Here is a 19345-nt window from a genome sequence, read left to right on the forward strand (position 1 = left end):
TGGACGCTCTTGTTTATAGTTAATGATAGTAAGATACAAGCAGTGGAAATGTTTTTAGTCCCTTTAGTTTTATTATTAGATCAGGCATATTCTTATCAAACAGAGGAGAAGTTGTGGACTGTAATTAATAGCTGAAGGATTTTATCTGAGAGGGTAAGAGGGCATGGGTCAAATGGAATAAGTTCTTAGGGTATTACTAGGCTAATGGAGCAAGAGCCTTTACAAGCCTAGTCAATAATACCCATGATATGGCAATATTATATCTTAAATCCTGAGATATGGGATGGGGTAGTATTGAGGTAGTGGGCCTTTGGGAGTTGGATCCCAGAGTAATTTTACAGACTGCCTCTGTCCGTAATGGACATGCGCAAAATTAAGTTTATAGACTTGATTTTTATCTCAACACACCACAAGGGATATCATAAAATTATTCATGTAATGACTCTCTGGGCTTTTTTTTTAAACCTAACCATACTTCCTAAAGGCGAGACTCAAACCCTGTACTTTGTGTCTGTAAGGTAAACACCTTAACTGTTATGCCAGCTGCCAATTTATAAAATTGTACTAGAGTTACCTAACTTGAAAGGATGTTTTAGAGCTACACAGTTAAAGATCATGTACATATTACAAGCAGAAAGCTGTACTACAAAGTGGAAACGGATGATGCTGAAGCGGGAGGAGAAATTCAAGAAATAAGGAGAGAATGGGATTTTGCAGATCCTTAAGGAGAATAACAGCAGCCATACATCATTTTATGCTTGTAAAGTAGCAGAAAGTATTCTAAGAACTAAACAAACATGAGAATTGAGAAAGGAGATTCTGCTGGTAGGGATGACTGCAATTAGGAGTACAGAGACTAGGCAAGAGGGTGTTGGAATTTACTGGAGACAACTGACAAATGAACCAAGGTACTGGGAGCAAATAACTGGAAAGGAACAGATAATATAATGGGAGAGGCGAAGAAGACATTTGGACTACAGGCCAGAGATTCTCTTTGCCTGTGCTCTAATGTCATGCCCTGATAGGCAAGGCAAAAGAATAACGGAATCCTAAGTGAAAGACCTGCTCTGGCAGAGTTTTTAGTTGAATCTAGAACAGAAACTGCTGTTAAAAAGTAAGGCATATAAAATATTGCATGATAAACTATATGAATCAATCAGGGGAGTTAGAAGTGATTGGGAACAGTGATTAAATAACCAATTTACAAGGAGACAATGAATGACAGAATTATATATGGCTCCCAAATATGCAAGAAAGTCTAGAATATTTAGGAGTTTGCTTGGAAGTTTTTGCATAGTTATTTTTATACCCCACGTAGACTTCAAAAAGTTTCCTCAGGTAAATGGCAAATGTTGGAGATGTGAGAAAGAAGAGAGAGTTTAATGGGAACATATGTTTGGAGAGTGTAATGTGTTCACGTATTTAAAAAATTCCCTGCTCTGTTAGAAATATTGGTGAAGAAATGGGTGTAAGTAAAGAAATTATTTTTTTGAGCTGAGATACAGGATCTGAATTTATCAGACATAGTAAGGGCTTGTCAAATTTAATTCTGGTGGCTGCCAATAAAAGCAGTTAATAGAAAATGAAATCAAAGTCTAAAGCAACCATATTCGAAGTAGTGAATATTGTAACATAGATAAAAGAACTAGAAGTAGAATCTTTACAAAAGGATAAAAACAAAAATGGAAATTGTGGGAACAATACATGTAGAATGATGTTTTGGAGGAGGAGTGAGGTTTAAGGGAAGGCAGGAACTGAGGAATTTACATAATGATGGATTGATGATAAATGTACAAAAATATATATATAAAAAGTGTACACTCCTCTGTTAAAATGCAAGGTTTTGTGATATAAAAAAAAATGAGACCACAATAAATCATTTCAAAACGTTTCCCTCCTTTAATCTGACCTATAACCTGTGCAATTCAGTTTGGAAAAACAAATCTGTTAGGGGAAAAATATAAAAAATAAACATGTACAATAAGCTGGTTGCATAAGTGTGCACACCCTTAAACTAATACTTTGTTGAATCAATCACCTTTTGATTTAATTACAGCATTCAGTCTTCTTGAGTATGAGTCTATCAGCATGGCACATCTTGACTTGGCAATATTTGCCCACTCTTCCTTGCAAAAGTGCTCTAAATCTGTTGGATTGCGAGGGCATCTCTTGTGCACAGCCCTCCTCAGTTCACCCCACAGATTTACTATTGGATTTAGGTCTGGGCTGTGGTTGGGCCATTCCAAAACTTTAATTTACTTCTGGTGAAGCCATTCTTTTGTTGATATGGATGTATGCTTGGAGTCATTGTCACATTGAAAGGTGAACTCTTCATCTTCAGCTTTCTAGCAGAATGCATGAAGGTTTTGGGCCAAAAGTGACTGGTACTTGGAACTGTTCATAATTTCCTCAACTTTGACGAAAGCCCCAAGTTTCAGCTGAAGAAAAGCAACCTCAAAGCATGATACTGCCACCACCATGCTTCACCGTGTGGATGGTGTTCCTTTGGTGATGCAAGTGTTGTTTTTGAGCCAAACGTACCTTTTGGAATTGTGGCCAAAAAGTTCAACCTTGGTCTCATCAGACTATAACACATTTTCCCACGTGCTTTTGGGAGACTTGATGTATTGTTTTGCAAATTTTAGCGGTGCCTGGATGTTTTTCTGGGTAAGAAAAGGCTTCCATCTTGCAACCCTCCCCCCATAGTCCAGACATATGGGGAATACGGGATTCACATGTAGTACACAACCAGTACTTGCCAGAAATTCCTGCAGCTCCTTCAGTGTTGCTGTAGGTCTCTTGGCAGCCTCCCTGACTGGTTTTTGCCTTGTCTTTTCATCAATTTTGGAGGAACATCCAGTTGTCTGCAGTGTCATTGTTGTCCCATATTTTCTCCACTTTTTTATGACTGTTTTCACTGTGTTCCATGGTATATCCAATGCTGTGCAAAATTTTTTGTACCCTTCTCCTGACTGATTCCTTTCAACAGTGAGATCCCTTTGATGCTTTGTAAGCTCTCTACGAACCATGGCTTTTGTTGTAGCAGGCAACTGAGTAAATGACAGGAAAATCCTACTAAGACAGATTAACTTTATTTGGGGTTAAGCAGAGTCTCTTTAATTGATGGCAGTTGTGTGCCCAAAAAGACTGAATGCTGTAATTAAATCAAAAGGTGGTTTAACAGTATTAGTTTAAGGGTGTGCACACATGCAACCAGTTTATAGTACATTTTTTATTTGTTATATTTTTTCTTCTAACAGATTTGTTTGTTTTTCAATTGAATTGTACAGGTTATAGGTCACATTAAAGGTGGGAAAAGTTTTGAAATTATTTATTGTGGTCTCATTTTCTTATATCACAAAAACCTGGCATTTTAACAGGGGTGTGTACACTTTTTATATCCACTGTATATATGTGAAGTATAATGTTTTAACTGTGAACATGTTAATATGGTCGGTTTTCTTTTTTTGATGTATGTTTATAAAAAAAGTACTGCTATTAGTATGCCTAGACTGTACATGTTCCAGGATACAACATCTCCTGTAGTATTGCTACAGAGACTGTGAATATATTATTATAATTGTAAAGAACACTTTCTTTCTGCAGACTATTGCTGTTTGTACCTTTTTTGAAACCATTTACTGTTCACATATTTGCATTTGTTTGGGCTATAGTTTTTGACATGATTTTCAGAAAATCCTCACGGCTGTTAAGTAATAAGTTAGACGGACATAATACTTTTAAGGTATTACTATAGAAACTTACAGTGAATGCATATATAATTTGTAATCATTTATATAATTTACATTGCACTTTAAAGACTTGCAAAGACAATAATATACTCTTTGATGTTGTCTTGAAGACTCATTAGATCTGTATTACCAGACAGCTAGAAGACGCGCCTTCCTCCTTTTAGAAAATTGTCTTTTATATGTTCAAATGTAAATGTTTGTACCAAGTTTTTTTTTTTTGTTTTTGTTTTTGTCTTGAAATGAAGAACATGAAACACAAAGGCTTTGATTTTAACAAATATTGATCCCCAAGTTAGTGATGTGCATCAGAATTAGTAATTATTCTTTTGTTTCCCTCAAAGATACGCAATGAACTGGAAAAGGAGATGAACTGTGACCTTAGAGAATATAAAGAATTTATCGATAACAAGATGTTTGTCATTCTGGGTCAGATGGACAAAGCAACCCTTATCTTTGAGCATGTCTATCTGGTAATTATATTTTGATTTGATTTTTTTATTGTAATACATGTACTTATTTGCACATTAATTTATGCATGTCATTTAAATTAATTTCTTTGTGCCGGTCCCAAGCCCAGATAAATGGGGAGGGTTGTGTCAGGAAGGGCATCCGGCGTAAAACTTCGCCAAATCATTCATGTGGACAGCAGTAAATATTTACATACCAGATCGGTCGAGGCCCGGGTTAACAACGACTGCCACCAGTACTGTTAGCCAACAGGGTGCTGGTGGAAATTGGGCTACTGTTGGCTGAAGGAGGAGAAGAGGGGGAAGGTATGGCCGAAGGCAGGAAGAGAGGAGAAAGGCTAGGACTGTGGTAGTGAGGGTCCTAACTTTGAATATTGGCAGTATGACTGGTATAGGGGGAGAGTTAGCTGATATGATGGACAGAAGGAAGGTTGGTATATTGTGTGTGCAAGAGACCAGATGGAAGGGGAGTAAGGCTAGGTGTATCAGAGTTTGGTTCAAATTGTTTTATCATGATGTGGGTGGGAGGAGAAATGGCGTAGGAGTTATCCTGAAGGAACAGTATGCCAAGAGTGTTTTGGAGGTGAAAAGTGTGTCAGACAGTGATGTTTATGAAGCTGGAAATTGATGGTGTAATGATGAATGTTGTTAGTGCATATGCTCCATAAGTTGGGTGTGCGATGCATGAGAAAGAAAAATTTTGGAGTGAGTTGGATGAAGTGGTGTTGACTGTACCCAAGGGTGAGAGAGAGTGGTGATTAGAACAGATTTCAATGGGCATGTTGGTGAAGGGAACAGAGGGGATGAGGAAGTGATGGGTAAATATGGTGTTAAGCAAAAGAATGCAGAAGGTCAGATGGTAGTGGATTTTTCAAAAAGGATGGACATGGCTGTGGTGAATACGTATTTTCACAAGAGGGAGGAGCATAGGGTGACATACAAGAGTGGAGGAAGAAGCACACAGGTTGATTATATCATATGTAGGAGGGCCAGTTTGAAGGAGATTGGAGACTGTAAAGTGGTGACCGGGGAAAGTGTAGTTAGGCAGTATAGGATGGTGGCTTGTAGGATGACGTTGGTGATCAAGAAGAAGAGAAGGAGGAGTGTAAGGGCAGCACCAAGGATCAATTGGTGGAAATTGAAAAAGGGTAATTGTGAGGTGACATTCAGGGAAGAGTTAAGACAGGCACTGGGTGGCAGTGAAGAGTTACCAAATAGCTGGGTAACTACAGCAGAGCTAGTAAGGGAGACAGCTAGAAAGGTGCTTGGTATGACATCTGGACAGAGGAAGGATGACAAGGAGACATGGTGGTGGAATGAGGACATACAGGAAAGTATACAGAGAAAGAGGTTGGCAAAGAAGAAGTGGAATTGTCGGAGAGATGAAGAAAGTAGACAGGCGTATAAGGAGATGAGGTGCATGGCAAAGAGAGAGGTGGCGAAGGCTAAGGATAAGGCATATGAAGAGTTGTATGAAAGGTTGGACACTAAGGAGAGAGAAAAGGACCTGTACCGATTGGCTAGACAGAGGGACCGAGCTAGGAAAGATGTGCAGCAGGTAAAAGTGATAAGGATAATGAGGGAAACATACTCACAAGTGAGGAGAGTGTGTTGAGGAGATGGAAAGAGTACTTTGAGGGGTTGATGAATGAAGAGAATGATAGGGAGAAAAGGTTGGATGATGTGGGGGTAGTGAATCATGAAGTGCAATGGATTAGCAAGGAGGAAGTAAGGATAGCTATGAGGAGGATGAAGAATTGAAAGGCTGTTGGTCCAGATGACATACCTGTAGAAGCATGGAGGTGTTTAGGTGAAATGGCAGTGGAGTTTCTAACCAAATTGTTGAATGAAATCTTGAAAAGTGAGAGGATGCCTGAGAAATGGAGAAAAAGTGTTTTGGTACCGATTTTTAAGAATAAGGGTGATGTGCAGAGCTGTAGTAACTACAGAGGGATTAAATTGATCAGTCACAGCATGAAGTTATGGGAAAGAGTAGTGGAAGCTAGGTTAAGAAGGGACATGATGATTAGTGATCAACAGTATGGTTTCATGCCAGGAAAGAGCACTACAGATGCGATGTTTGCTCTGAGAGTGTTGATGGAAAAGTACAGAGAAGGTCAGGAGGAGTTGCATTGTGTCTTTGTGGATTTAGAGAAAGCATATGACAGGGCACCTAGAGAGGAGTTGTGGTATTGTACGAGGAAGTCGGGAGTGTCAGAGAAGTATGTAAGATTGGTACAGGATATGTACGAGGGTAGTGCGACAGCGGTGACTTCTGCCGTTGGAGTGACAGATGCGTTTAAGGTGGAGGTGGGATTACATCAAGGATCAGCTCTGAGCCCTTTCTTATTTGCAGTGGTGATGGACAGGTTGACAGATGAGATCAGACAGGAGTCCCCGTGGACTATGATGTTTGCAGATGACATTGTGATCTGTAGTGAGAGTAGGGAACAGGTGGAGACGACCCTGGAGAGATGGAGATATGCTCTAGAGAGAAGAGGAATGAAGGTCAGCAGGACTAAGACAGAATATATGTGTGTGTGAATGAGAGGGAGGATAGAGGAATGGTGAGGATGCAAGGAGTAGAGGTGGCTGAATTTAAATACTTGGGATCAGTAACTTCAGAAAGGTATATAACAAACTTTGTTATACACACACCTCTCAACTGTGCAGATTTTTGTAGAATGTCCAGATAGATTTTTGCCTTATAAAATTTGCAGTTTTCTGGCAAATCTCAGGGGTGATCTGAAGATTGAAGTCACCAAATAATGACATACATTTGAGTTTCAGACTTCATATCCTTCAGAAAATGCATGCTAACTCAATATTCTAGCAACGTTCTATGTTTGTAAGAGCATTATTTAAAATCTGTCCCTATTTTTGGGTCTTTGTCCTGATTTCTTGTACTAAGATGTTGAGAGGTATATTTTTATATGCTTTTGAAAGCTGTTCTGATCAGATCTTATTCTGTAGTGCACACAGCAGCCACCACAGAACAGTTCTGAATGTTGTAATACACTTTGATCTGCCACTGGCAGAGTAAATCATCTAACAACTTTTAAAACTCGTGGTTGAGCAGATGTAGAGGTCGTTTATGACTGCTGTTTACATAGCAATGCTAAGCATGTTTCAGCTTTCAGTGGTGTAAAACATTTTCTGCTCCTGTCTTTTTTTCTGTGTAACTAGTAGTAAATCAGGTCAGCTAAGATGTATATCCTATAAGGAATTAGAATCAGGTTTCTCTGATCATAACTAACTCATTTTATGTTCTCAAAGGAGATGTCAAGAAGGTTCACTTTTCAAGCTTCTTCCCGGAGGTGAATTTCTTGGCATCCATTTTTGAAACACCTAAGTATGATTTTGACTGAAGACCCAATTATAATTCTCTGCTATGCACAAGTTGATTGGGTAAGGACTTTGAGCCGTTTCATTCCACATATCTGATGTTTTATATCTCAGGGAAATCCAGATCTTTGTCCCCCATTTTGGAGGGACAGAGACCCTATGTTGGAAGCCTAGGTGAACAATTGACTTCCATCTGAGGAAGGGCTGACTTCAGACCCCCCAGTATAGTTGTTCTTTGAGAGGAATGGGTATCCCTAGTGTCAAAGTACTTTCTATGTCGCATGTCACTTAGTAGATCAGTAGGCATTTTAAGTGCCAAAGAGTTTTTGGGACACACTGACTATCCTTGATTTTTTTCACTCTGAAGATGTATATTAAGGAAGAACCCTGATGTCATCAAGTCTGGAGGTTTTACAGATTTCTATTGATGTCCGTGTTTGGTGATAACATTCCTTATAATTCAATACCTCTTCCAGGGAGATTGTTGCATTTGATATGTTGTGGCCTGTCATTTGGATCTAAATCACAAATTTCTTCATGTTTGTGGTACTGCTAATGTCTATAGTGCAATAGTACGATGTGTTGCTGAATGTAGCTTAAAAAGAGGTGAGAGACTGTGCCAGCTGGACAACTTGGCCATTATCAAACTAACTTCTGTCAAGAGATACTTTATATTTCTGAAGCTGCAGCAACTGTGAGGAAAGAGGTACTGTAAAACTTACTGGCCAAATTCTAAAGAACAGTACAGCTACTCATCATGTAATGGAAAGCATCACGTGTAGTGTAAGCTATTATTTTTGCCTATGTAAACCTGAAAATGGCCCACCTTGGATTAGTGCTGTACCCTGCTCTTTAGAGGGTAAATAAACTGAGAATTGTATGCAGATTTGTATTAAAATAAGGCAAAACTGTATAGTATGTAAGGCTTGTCTCAGGGCATATAGGATGGATTAAAACCTCAGGCAATTAGATTTGTTTTACCTATTTGGAGTCATCAGTGTGCCAAAGCTAAATCGAGAATCAGGAAAGAATCAATTGGCTCTCCATTAGACAAAGTACTGGCTTCAGAAGTACTAGATTCATTGGAGAACACACGTGTGTTTAACAAAAACAGATATGATACAGATTCAGATGGTTACATTTACCTTAAAAACCTGTTTCATTAGAACAAGAATAAATGGAAGATGAAATATACACCAATCACTAAATATTGATTTAAGTGTGCAGCCTGATTCTTCGTGTTGACATGTAAAGTTGTACATAGAACATGTTACTGCTGTATAGATACCCTTTATAGAGGCTGCTTAATATAAATATTGCCGTTGTTCAAACAGGAGAAATGCACTTCAGATAATTTCAGCAGAAAGTTGTATATACAACTGTGAGTTGCACAGTGACATTGTAATCTGTAAACTACTACAAATTATAGTAGAAAATGTGTACTCAAGAATGTGGTAAAGTTAAGTACTAAGACAGCATAATTACTGTAAATGGTGAGAAGTTCTTGCTTGTTTGCCCCCCCCCCCCAACCCTCTACTGTAGTGACCTACCAGCCTCCAAAACATTTGAACACCAAGGGCATGTGACAGCTTTTATTGGACCAACATAGGTTTTACGTTAGTTTGATAAAAAGATATGACATCACCTCAGCATTCCCATTTTGTACAAGTAGACCAGTATAGCATTTTCCTCTTTTGTGAGACAGGTTTTAAGTTAGCATGATAAAAGATATGCCATCACCTCTGCATTCCCCTGTTGTATATAAGTAGACCAGTATGGCATTTTCCCCTTTGTGAGACTCCAGAAGTGTGACACTGCATATACCTATATGAGTTTATCAGTCTTGGGGAGAGGTAGATAAGATCATATACTGATAGTGTTTTTGTTATGCATTCTCCAAAGGGTCATAGACTGGCAGGCGTATTTATTCTTCAGTGAGAAGTCAAATTATAGAATCAGATGATTAATTTAGTTTGTTTTATTGACCAGGATAGGACAAGGGGACAGCTGATTTTCACTTGAGGCTTAGGCAGGAAAGACAGCATAATGAACAGCCATAATAGTAAGTGGTCTTTTTAGAAGGTATGTTTTGGGCTCTACCTTTCAAACTTTAAAGTCTACATGCCAGCCATTCGGATGTACATGCAATCACTTGTCTGACATGCCCAAAAAAAAAAATAGATTACAGACGTTTTTGGCAGCTTTTAGTGTGCTAAAACAGCGTGTTAAAGTTCCTGGAAGTTAACTGGCAATGCAGTTTTCTTCTACCATTCAGATGACTTCATTTATTTAGTAGTTTACTGACTGTCTTTGTGCATTTTCGCGTTTACCAAGTCTGACCATCATAAGTATGTACAGTGTTGGTGGTGTTGATTGTGTGTGTGCACTTTGGGGGGTGGAGGAAGAAATTGTTTACTGTAGCACATCCCCTCTCTCACTGGATAGCATCCTAATTGAAAATATTAAGTTGAACTTCAACTAGCTGTTTATGCTGAAAATCTTTTGCTTAAACAGCTTTCTACAAGACTACAAAATTATGCATGGAAGTGTTTAGGACTCTTTAACCAGCGCCACATTCTGACATCAGTATACATAAAGTAAATGAGGAGTATGCATAACAGTTAAATGTATTAATAGTAGTACAACCAGCTGTGAAACAGAAGTCCGAGATCATGCCACCTCTGCTACAAGCCGTTACAGGCAAAACTTTTCTGAAGGCTGTCAGAGTGCTGCCTGAATTGTCATTTCCATTCCAGTTTATTTTAATAACCAAACCTTCACTGCCAGCAACAAGCTTTACTAATTTCTTGCATGCATTGCCTTATATTTTTAATTGTTGTTGGTTCATTCCCCTACTGACTGTTTACCTGTCCTAGTCACCAATTATCCATTTGTTCCCTTATCCTGTCACCTTTTTAGAACCCTACATCACAACTTGAAGGGTCAACAATTCTGGGGGTGTTGTTTATCTGACCTTTTTCTTATATGCTAGGGTGAGGGGGGCTGTATACCCAGACTGTCGTCACTGTGCAGGATGGCATGAAGCATGCCCTGTTGCTCTCTAATACCTGTGCTCATTTATGATCTGTTTGCTTATACAGCCTTCTTGCAGGCCCTAGGCAGTAAACATGTACCTGGGTGCAACCTCTGGTCTGCAACAGAGAAGACTGCTGTCTTGTGAAGTTCTACATCTTTCACCACCCCCACCCCAAGGTTAGGAAAATATGTTAATTGTCACTCAGTCCTACCTGTTCTGTTCAGCTCCTTGGTTGCTGGGTCCAGTAGTCAAAGTTACATCACCTGTGTCATAACAGGGGCTGAAGTCTGTCTGCTGGCAGAGGAAGCCAATGTATGGGGCATAGTTAGGTTCATAGGTTCACAGGTAGGTAGTAGGCTATCTGCCCGAAGGCATTTATAAGCCTAGCTGGAATGTGTTGGCTTTCGCCTACCCCTTAGATTAGTTCCCTGTGCCTCTGTCCAGCAGAGCCATTGAAGTGATCCCTTGGGTAAACTTTGTTTCCCATCCACTCGTCAAGGTTTCTCTTGAAGAGGGTTAGCAAGGAGCTCTGCCTAATGTAGATTGGAATCTTGTTCCAGAGCATGGGAAGTCTCTGGTACAGGAATCTATCCCTCCAGCACGTCCTATTTATTGTTATGGTGCGGTTTAGATCCCTTTAGCGTGTGGCTTGAGGGGATATGGTTTTCTTTAGGTGGAGCATGTCTATCAATTCTGGGTTGAACATGGCCTTGTATGTCAAGTAGAGATCACCTCTGAGTAGGCAGTATGCAACCGAGTACAGCGGGAGTTTCTTCAGTCGAGCTGCATAGGGCATCTGCTTGAGGCCAGTGATCCTCTTGGTGAGGTACTTCTGTGGTCTTTCCAGTTGTTGCAGGTGTCTTATAAGGTACATCCCAAATGAGGCATTGTACTCTATGATGGGTCTGATGAGTGATATGTAGAGGGGTCCAATGACCTCTTTCAATCTGGATGCGCAAACCCTTTTGTGATTAGGTGGGCCACATAAAAGGATTTTCTAACCACTTTGGCAATGTGATTATCAAAGGAGAGGTTACTATCTGCTTGGGTCCCCAGATCCCTTATTACGTCTTCCATATTTAGGGGGCTACCACCTATGTGATAGTTTGTGGGTACTTTGTTTTTTCCAAAGGGGATGACTATGCACTTTTTGGCATTTAGCTTGAGGCCATGGTTTTGACACCAGGTATCTGTCTTAGTGAGACCCTTTTGGAAGATGTGTGTGTCAGCCGGAGAGTCAATTATAGCCCCTAATTTGTAGTAGTCTGCGAACTTGGTCAGCCATAGTCCTCCTGTGCTTGCCTGTAACCCTGAGACGTATATGCCGAACAGGAGGGGGGGGGGGTCCTAAGACTGAGCCCTGGAGAACGCCACTTGTAACCGGTTTAGAGTCAGACCTAGCTCCCCCAACTCTTACCATGTGGGTTTTGTCCGTGAGCCAGTTGACAACCCATCTCATGACGTAGGGGTTTATGTTCAGGCTGGTGAGCTTGTGAATAATACCTGAGTTGGGGAATGGTGTCGAAGGCCTTTGCAAGGTTTAGGTAGGCTGTGTGGACCACCTTTCCCTCATCTATAGCCTTGGTAACTGTCTCAAATAAGTCCACCAGGTTTAGGAGGCATGATCTGCCCGTAACAAAGCCGAACTGGGTAGGGTCCAGTGTTTGGAGGTTCCCAATGTCTCTGTTTAATGAGATCCATGATGATGCGCTCCATAGCTTTGCAGACCAAGCTAGTCAGGCTTATAGGGCGATAGTTCCCGGGGTCCATTGTGGCTCCACCTTTGTGGAGCAGAATAACCGTTGCTGTATGCCACTCTGTGGGCACATAGCCTGTGGAGAGGCTGAGTTTAAACAGTGTGTTTAGGTGAGGAGTTAGTTCATCTTTGAGCTCGTGTAGGACACAGCCTGGGGCACTGTCCGGTCCCATTGATGCTGTGGTTTTGGCTTTGGAGAGGGCTGTTTTAACTGGAGTGTCTGTAATTTCAGGGGCATTACATTCTTCTGGTATAGTTATGGGCCTTTTTGGGGGTGAGAGGGGGGTGAAGTTTGCACTGAACCTGACTGCCAGGATGTTGGCTATATCGGTCAAGTTCAGTGTATTTTATGTCATTCTGCACCAACTCCGAGCAGATCTGAGAATTGCCACTTAGATTCTTGACATAGCTAAAGAATGCCTTGTGGTTATCTTTGGAGTCCATGGCAATATTTCTTTCGAAGCTACCCTTGGATGATGTTATGAGGGAACGAAGTTTCTTGCTGATACTGATCAGGGATGTCTTCTCTTCTTGGGATTTTACTCTCTTCTGTACTAGTTTCCTCCTTCTGTTGTATAGCTTGTTTATGGCAGGGTTCCACTGGACTGGTTTCCTTTTTGGAGGAGTGAGTCTTGGTTTTGCTTGGGATAGCATGATCCATGCATTCTTGTAGGTGCCCGTAGAGTGCATTAGTAAAGGATTTTGCAGCTTAGACAGCATTATCCTTTAGCATGGGGGCTTTGAAACTTCCCACCTTGGTCTTAAGTAACGTGAAGTTTGCCTTTGAAAAGTTTTTCACTGTGGTTTCTTTGACCGGGGGTGGTGGTAGAATATGGATATCCAGAGTGATTAGTTTATGGTCAGATCTAACCAACGAGAGGTTGACGTCCGGTGTGGAACACCGGTCGCCCATGTTGGTGATGACCAGGTCCAATATGTTGTCACCTCTGGTGGGGGTGTTGACCAGTTGATCCAGGGCATTTGAGTTTATAAATTCTAGGAAATGTTGGGCAAGGGAGTTTGTACTTGAGTAGTTTTCCCAGTTAATGTCTGAGTAATTGAAATCACCCAATATCAGGGTGTTTGGTAGGACCTTTGTTTCCCAGTGTTTCCAGGAATGCGGAGTGGGGGTCCTGGGGCATGATGGGTGATCTGTAGCAAGCTATAATTTGAATAGCAGTTTTGCCCATTGTTAGTTGCACATGGATGATTCCTGAAGCATCGTGCTGTGCCACTAACCTGGAGGTGTGGGTATTCTTGATGAATATGGATACTCACCTGCCTTTTTTATTTCGGTCTGGTTCAGTTATTTTTTCACATACAGTGAAATAGTACCTTGTAGACTATCCAGAAAAGAAGATTTGACAGACTTTGTAGCTTGACTTCTATCTCCCAGTGTTCATCTCCAGAGGGACTGATTTATTTGCTTGTTTATTTGTTCAGGTTAGAGCACTAATCCCATTGAACCTTTCCAGGCTCAGCCTGGGATCCACACAGTGAAAACAGGGCTGGATTCCATAGAGAGAAATTAAAGTCAACATTAACTGTTTCTTTTTAAGTACATAAAGTCATGGTTAGGGTTTGTTGAAAGTAACTGCAATAAGCATTTAACAGTCTCTTGGTAAACAGCAGGAATTATAATAAATTTTTTACAGTGTAATAGTTTTGTCCATTGTAGGACAGCTACGTTTGATCATTTTAGGCAGATAATTATTTACAGAATTTACAACAACAAAAAAATATGTTTGTATATAAAGGAAAACTAGATTAAGAAAGAAAAGGAAGGAAAATAAATTCTTAAGCTGACAGGAAGCTTTAGTGTGAGACAAGATGCGTTTAGGTTCTGTATTTAATGCAAGCCTTATTTTAATGTACTGTAATATGACTGAAACTGTTACAGGGGAGTGATTTCATGATCTTCTGTTGATTAAAAAGTATTGCAGTCATTATTAACTCTTGAATGGTGACCAAACCTTGAGGTAGTAGATGGTTTCTTTAAGGTTGGAAGAGATTCACAAAGGTATAGGCAAGAACTGAAAAATTGTGATAAGTACAGTGGAATCTTGCCATATAGTTTGCATAGAGAAAAATTAGAATATTGGGCAGGTCATATGGGACCTTATCAGTAAAGCTAGAAAACACAGATGGAGATAATACAGATCCTTAAGTGACATTTTGGTTAACTCGTTCCCCCCACTACAGCTCTTCTGAGTGTGTACCTTTAACTCCCAGTGGGTGTGGCTTCAGCCTTTAAAAAATGAAGTTATCACCTTACAGTTCTAACAAATATTAATTGACAGAGGTCATATATCAATACAGTTGTGTTTGCCGTCATGTATGATTCAAGATAAAATATTCTGATACCTTGTACGTAGCATTGTTTTGGAATTATTAATGCAAATATGAACAGGCAATATTTGATGCCTAGAGGTGCAGTAGGAGGTAACTGCAGAAACGCTTGGAGATGTCACTCTGCTGTAATGAGTTAAAAGTTACTGTTTGCAGTATAGTCTTTCAACTGGAAGAGAGCTTGGGTACATTTTCATGCAGTGCTTAGTGAATCAAGTAGTAGGGTGTGAATAACAAGATCAAAGGCCTTGGTAAGGTCAACAAAGATGGCTTCCATTAAATGACCTTTGATCTTTCAGTCAAAGGATCAACACCTAATAGAATCCAAGAAACCAGTAAACTGACATGGAAACTCCTTATGCTCAGTAATTATATCTAAACTGTAAAATAGCATTCTGTTCACCATCATACAACCCCGCTGCTTTTAAAAACATCCTCAAACTACATCTAAATTCAGTAGCATCTGTAACTGTTCTGGACCCCCAGGGTAAAAATACCCAAATACTCAATAATTCTTCCAGAATACCTTTTTATGTCTTGCTGAACCAGGGTTGCCAGATTAGTAAATGGTCTGGTAGGGACAAAAAAAGGTCCTTCATGCAGAACTGCCTGCTGTTTCACATTGCACAGAAGTGGCTCCTTTGATTGGCTTGTATGCCGGTATACGGGCCAATCAAAAATTGCACAGCAGAGCCTCTTCTGTTTAATGTGGAACAGACTACTGTTCCGCATTGAACAGAAGAGGCTCTGCTTTGCGATTTTTTGATTGGCTCGTATGCCGGCGTACGAGCCAGTCAAAAATCTCAAAGCGGAGCCTGTTTTGCCAGGATTTTAAAAGGCAGTGCAGGACTCAGGATTGGGCTGCTGATCTTGAGACAGTCCCGCTCAAATAGGGACGTCTGGCAACCCTGTGCTAAACTGAGTTCATTGTACTTCTTCCATAAGAAATGTATGTATTTTTCTATCAGTTCACATATCAGTGTGAATATAGATGCTTGTATACTTTGGTTCCCATATATTTGATATTCTTTACTACTTAGTAATGTTGCTACATTTATACCTATACTCTCCTCCTTCATTGATGTTCTGTAATGTGCTTTAATGTCACTTCTTAGACGTTATTATTCTTTATATCTTCATATGATACTTCTTGTTTATTCCATTTTAAACTAATTTCATTATTTTTGTACATTGTCATTTTTTAGAGTTTATCTCAACACTGTTATGGTATACATTTATTTCTTAGAGATTTTCTCCCTGCACCTCTGCTAGAAATGGGCAGTGTATCTCAGTGTGACTTCCCTGATAAAAGCAAATAAATAAATTTGTTCATATTTTGCAGGATGTAGTCAGTGAGGGCATGTAAAGTGGTCATGGTACTACTACTAACCAAAATCCATACTGGTGTCTGGAAGGCACTTCACTGTTTGTTTTTGAACATACTATGTAAATTAGGTGAAAATTACCTTTTTAAAACTTTGTCTAGAGTGGGTAAAATAGAAGTTTGACTGAAGTTATTGAATGTTTCTGGTTTGTTGATTTTGGGAACTGCTTTTATAATGATTTATTTCCAGATAGCAGGAATAATGTTCATTGTAATGCTTAGGTTGGGGATTTGTTCTAATAGTGTAATGGTTTCTTTTTCTTTGATTATTTGGAAACAACAATGTGGTATAAATGATGGTGATGAGGGCATATAAGAACTGGAATTATAGCAGTGTGAGAAGGTTTTTTGGGATGTTAAAAAATTCATGGAGGAAATATTGGGAAGAAGGAGGTCTTGTGGTGCAATAAATACATAGTGTTCCATTTGAGAGAGAGAGAGAGAGAATGTTATAGGGTATGTGGCCATTGACATGATTAACTATAACCCAGAGCATTTTTGTAGTTTATGCACAGATATTTGAAGGATCTGGAGTTGGCTGGCTTTGTTTCATATAGTGGCCTTTCTTCAAGTTTCTGAAAAGAATAAATGTATTTCTATTTTTATCTGAGGGGTATATTTCTGTTGTTTATAGGCAGGATCTCTTATTTTATATAGAGCTTTAAGTATAGTTATCCATTGGTTTTAACTAGCTTTCCAGAGTCTTGAATTGTTTGGGAAATAATTGTTTCATTGGGATAGCAAAGAGCTGGCAAAGATGGAATCAACAGTATTAGGATTTGTATAGCTTAAAATGGGATTAGTCTGCATTTGTGAGGTCTTGTTTTAAAGCTGTTATATTTTGGGGATGGGTAGGTTTACAGGTAAGTATGTCAGGAGGCGGTTTCCTATGAGGGATTTTTGAGTTAATTGTTACAGAACAATGACCACTAAAGCAGAGTGGAAAAGTAGAAACCAAAGATATATAGTTGAGGATGTTGATTACACTGGAGGTTTTTGGCCAAGTTTGCAGATGATTGCAAGCTGAGGGTTCTCAGCAACTCCTCTGCAGACACGAGCATTATTCAAGAAGGTCTGTCTCTGACTAATAAATGGTGCCAAAGCCATGGGTCTTAAACTGAATTTTAAGAAATGCATCATTGCACCGTTTGGAAAATCAACAGTTCTGGTTAATTACCATGTTGATAATATACCCCTAAAAGTCTACGCATTGGTCAGGGATCTGGGTACTCAGACAGACAGTAGCTTTATCTTCGACCACCACGTGGGCTCAGTGGTGAGGAAATCCTTTTATGTTGCACAACGTAGAATTAAGGGCATGGCATCTAGGTCCAAAGAGGTCATTATCCCACTGCACTCTATCCTTATCAGACTATGGTGCTCCCTTTGGTATGTACCTGACCAGACATATGCAGCAACTAGAGTGGCCTTAAAGGTTCCTTACAAAAATAATTCAAGGCTTAACAAACCTGCCTTATGCAGAGCACCTTAAAACCATTTACCTCTACTCACTCTCCTGTAGACTGCTGAGAGGTGATCTGTGCCTGGCTTACAAGGCATCCGCAAACCCCACATTTATGACTCCCCTACATATTCGTAAGTCAAACAGTACCAGAAATACAATGTCTAGAGACCTGAATTTTGTCTGTCACTTAAACAGAACATGCTGTAGAGACAGATGTGTCCTAGAGACTGCCCCTCCTGTGGCAACAGGCTTCCCATCCATGTGAAGCTGAGTTTGTCTATTACCCAGTTTAAGCACAACCTAGACAAGTGGATGGGGAATAGAAAATTTATACCAGGCCTGACAGCCATGTCCCTTATGGACAGAGGTAGTGCCTGGCCCGCAATGTCCTATTTAGATACAGGTCCTCATCATTCTTTCTGGAAAATGTGGCTAGGCATCGAAAGGCCCCGAGTCATTAGCTTAGTAATAGCCAATGTATCTATGATGAGGTCAAACTGGGTGTGTTTACCTGACCTGAGATTGTGTCCAGTAGGTTCCTTTATTATCTGCATGAGGCTGTTCATAAGGAAGCCACTGATATTTGAAATAGTAACATTAATAATGTTAAGGTTAAAGTCTTCAAAAATTATATTTTTGAAAGAAGGGCATTGAACTATCAGTCGTATAAGTTTGAATTTGTATTGGTTAGCTGGGAGAGGGAAACAGGAAATTACAAGGTGAAACTGGCAGATTTGTTGAGGGGGATATTGACATCTGTCCAAGTAGGTGGTTCTTCATTTTCTGAGAAGCTTTTAGCTTTGTTACATTAAGGTTTTCTTTGCTAAGAAGGGTTGCTTCTCTTTCTCTTTTCATGGTTTAGCATTAAAATGTATTCTAGTATGTAGCAGCTGAGACTGGGTGTGTCAAGTTTTACCCAGATTAATTATGCCTGTTATATCAGGGGGTGTGTGCATTAAGAAGTTATTCAGTTTTTCTCAACCATATTTTTCATGCTGCATGTATTAAATAGTTATAAGTTTTAGTTAGTTAAGGGCATGGAAGTAAACTGTTGAGAGAGAAAGAAGGGCCTGAGTTTGTTTCAAGGTAGTCTGATAATGTTTCACTGGACTTGGTAGAGTTAGTTTCAATGCAAGTCTGCTAAAGTTTGACTGGGCTTGGTAGTACAATAGCAGTCAATTTATAAGGAAGAATGCAGGAGAAGGTTTCCGAGCATATTAAGGTAGAATTGTTTTGTTTTGCTTCAAAGTTGGTGGTAGTGGATGCTGTTGAGGAGGACTTGTGGAATTTGAGGAGGAGTAGAAAGGGGCTGGAGTGTTTTTTTTTTTTTTTTTTTTTTTTTTATTTGAAGTGGGCTGGTATGAAAATTACAGAAGAAATTGTGAGTTATTGTAAAGGTTCTCATCATTTATGATATTTTGTGATGAAGTAGCACAATGTAGTATGCTATAGCAATTAAGGTGGTGTACAGGGATTAGTTAATGTTGGTTAAAGCTCATGTCTATGTTGAGGGTCTGACAACGGCGATGAGCTTTGTGTTGAGGATCAGTAGTGTGAGCACATTATTTAATTGGTAGGAAGATGTTCCAAGAAGCGGGTTTAAAAGTCTGTGTTTATGGAAATACAAAATTAATACTAATTTGGGTAGTATGCTGGTACTGAAATGTAAAGTACATAAGATCAGGGATGCAATTCTTTCAAGTAGGTTATGGGAACTCTAATTGTGGTATGGATTAGTAATGACAGGGAAAGGTAAATATTTATTTAGAGTTAATTTAGGATCATGAGAT

General features: G+C 39.6%; 1 protein-coding gene across 2 annotated transcripts in view; it reads left to right on the plus strand.

The window, feature by feature from the left end:
- SSH1 (slingshot protein phosphatase 1) overlaps positions 1 to 19345 on the plus strand; it is a 1317746-nt gene that overhangs the window by 940662 nt on the left and 357739 nt on the right. For both annotated transcript variants that reach the window (XM_044068394.1, XM_044068395.1), the window contains one exon: positions 4094 to 4222. In XM_044068394.1, the coding sequence (XP_043924329.1) occupies positions 4094 to 4222 (129 nt within the window). The remainder of the gene's footprint in view (positions 1 to 4093; positions 4223 to 19345) is intronic.

This window comes from Protopterus annectens, chromosome 4.part0 (genome assembly GCF_019279795.1).
Source record: "Protopterus annectens isolate FY-2018-M chromosome 4.part0, PAN1.0, whole genome shotgun sequence".
Lineage (NCBI taxonomy): Eukaryota > Metazoa > Chordata > Ceratodontiformes > Protopteridae > Protopterus > Protopterus annectens.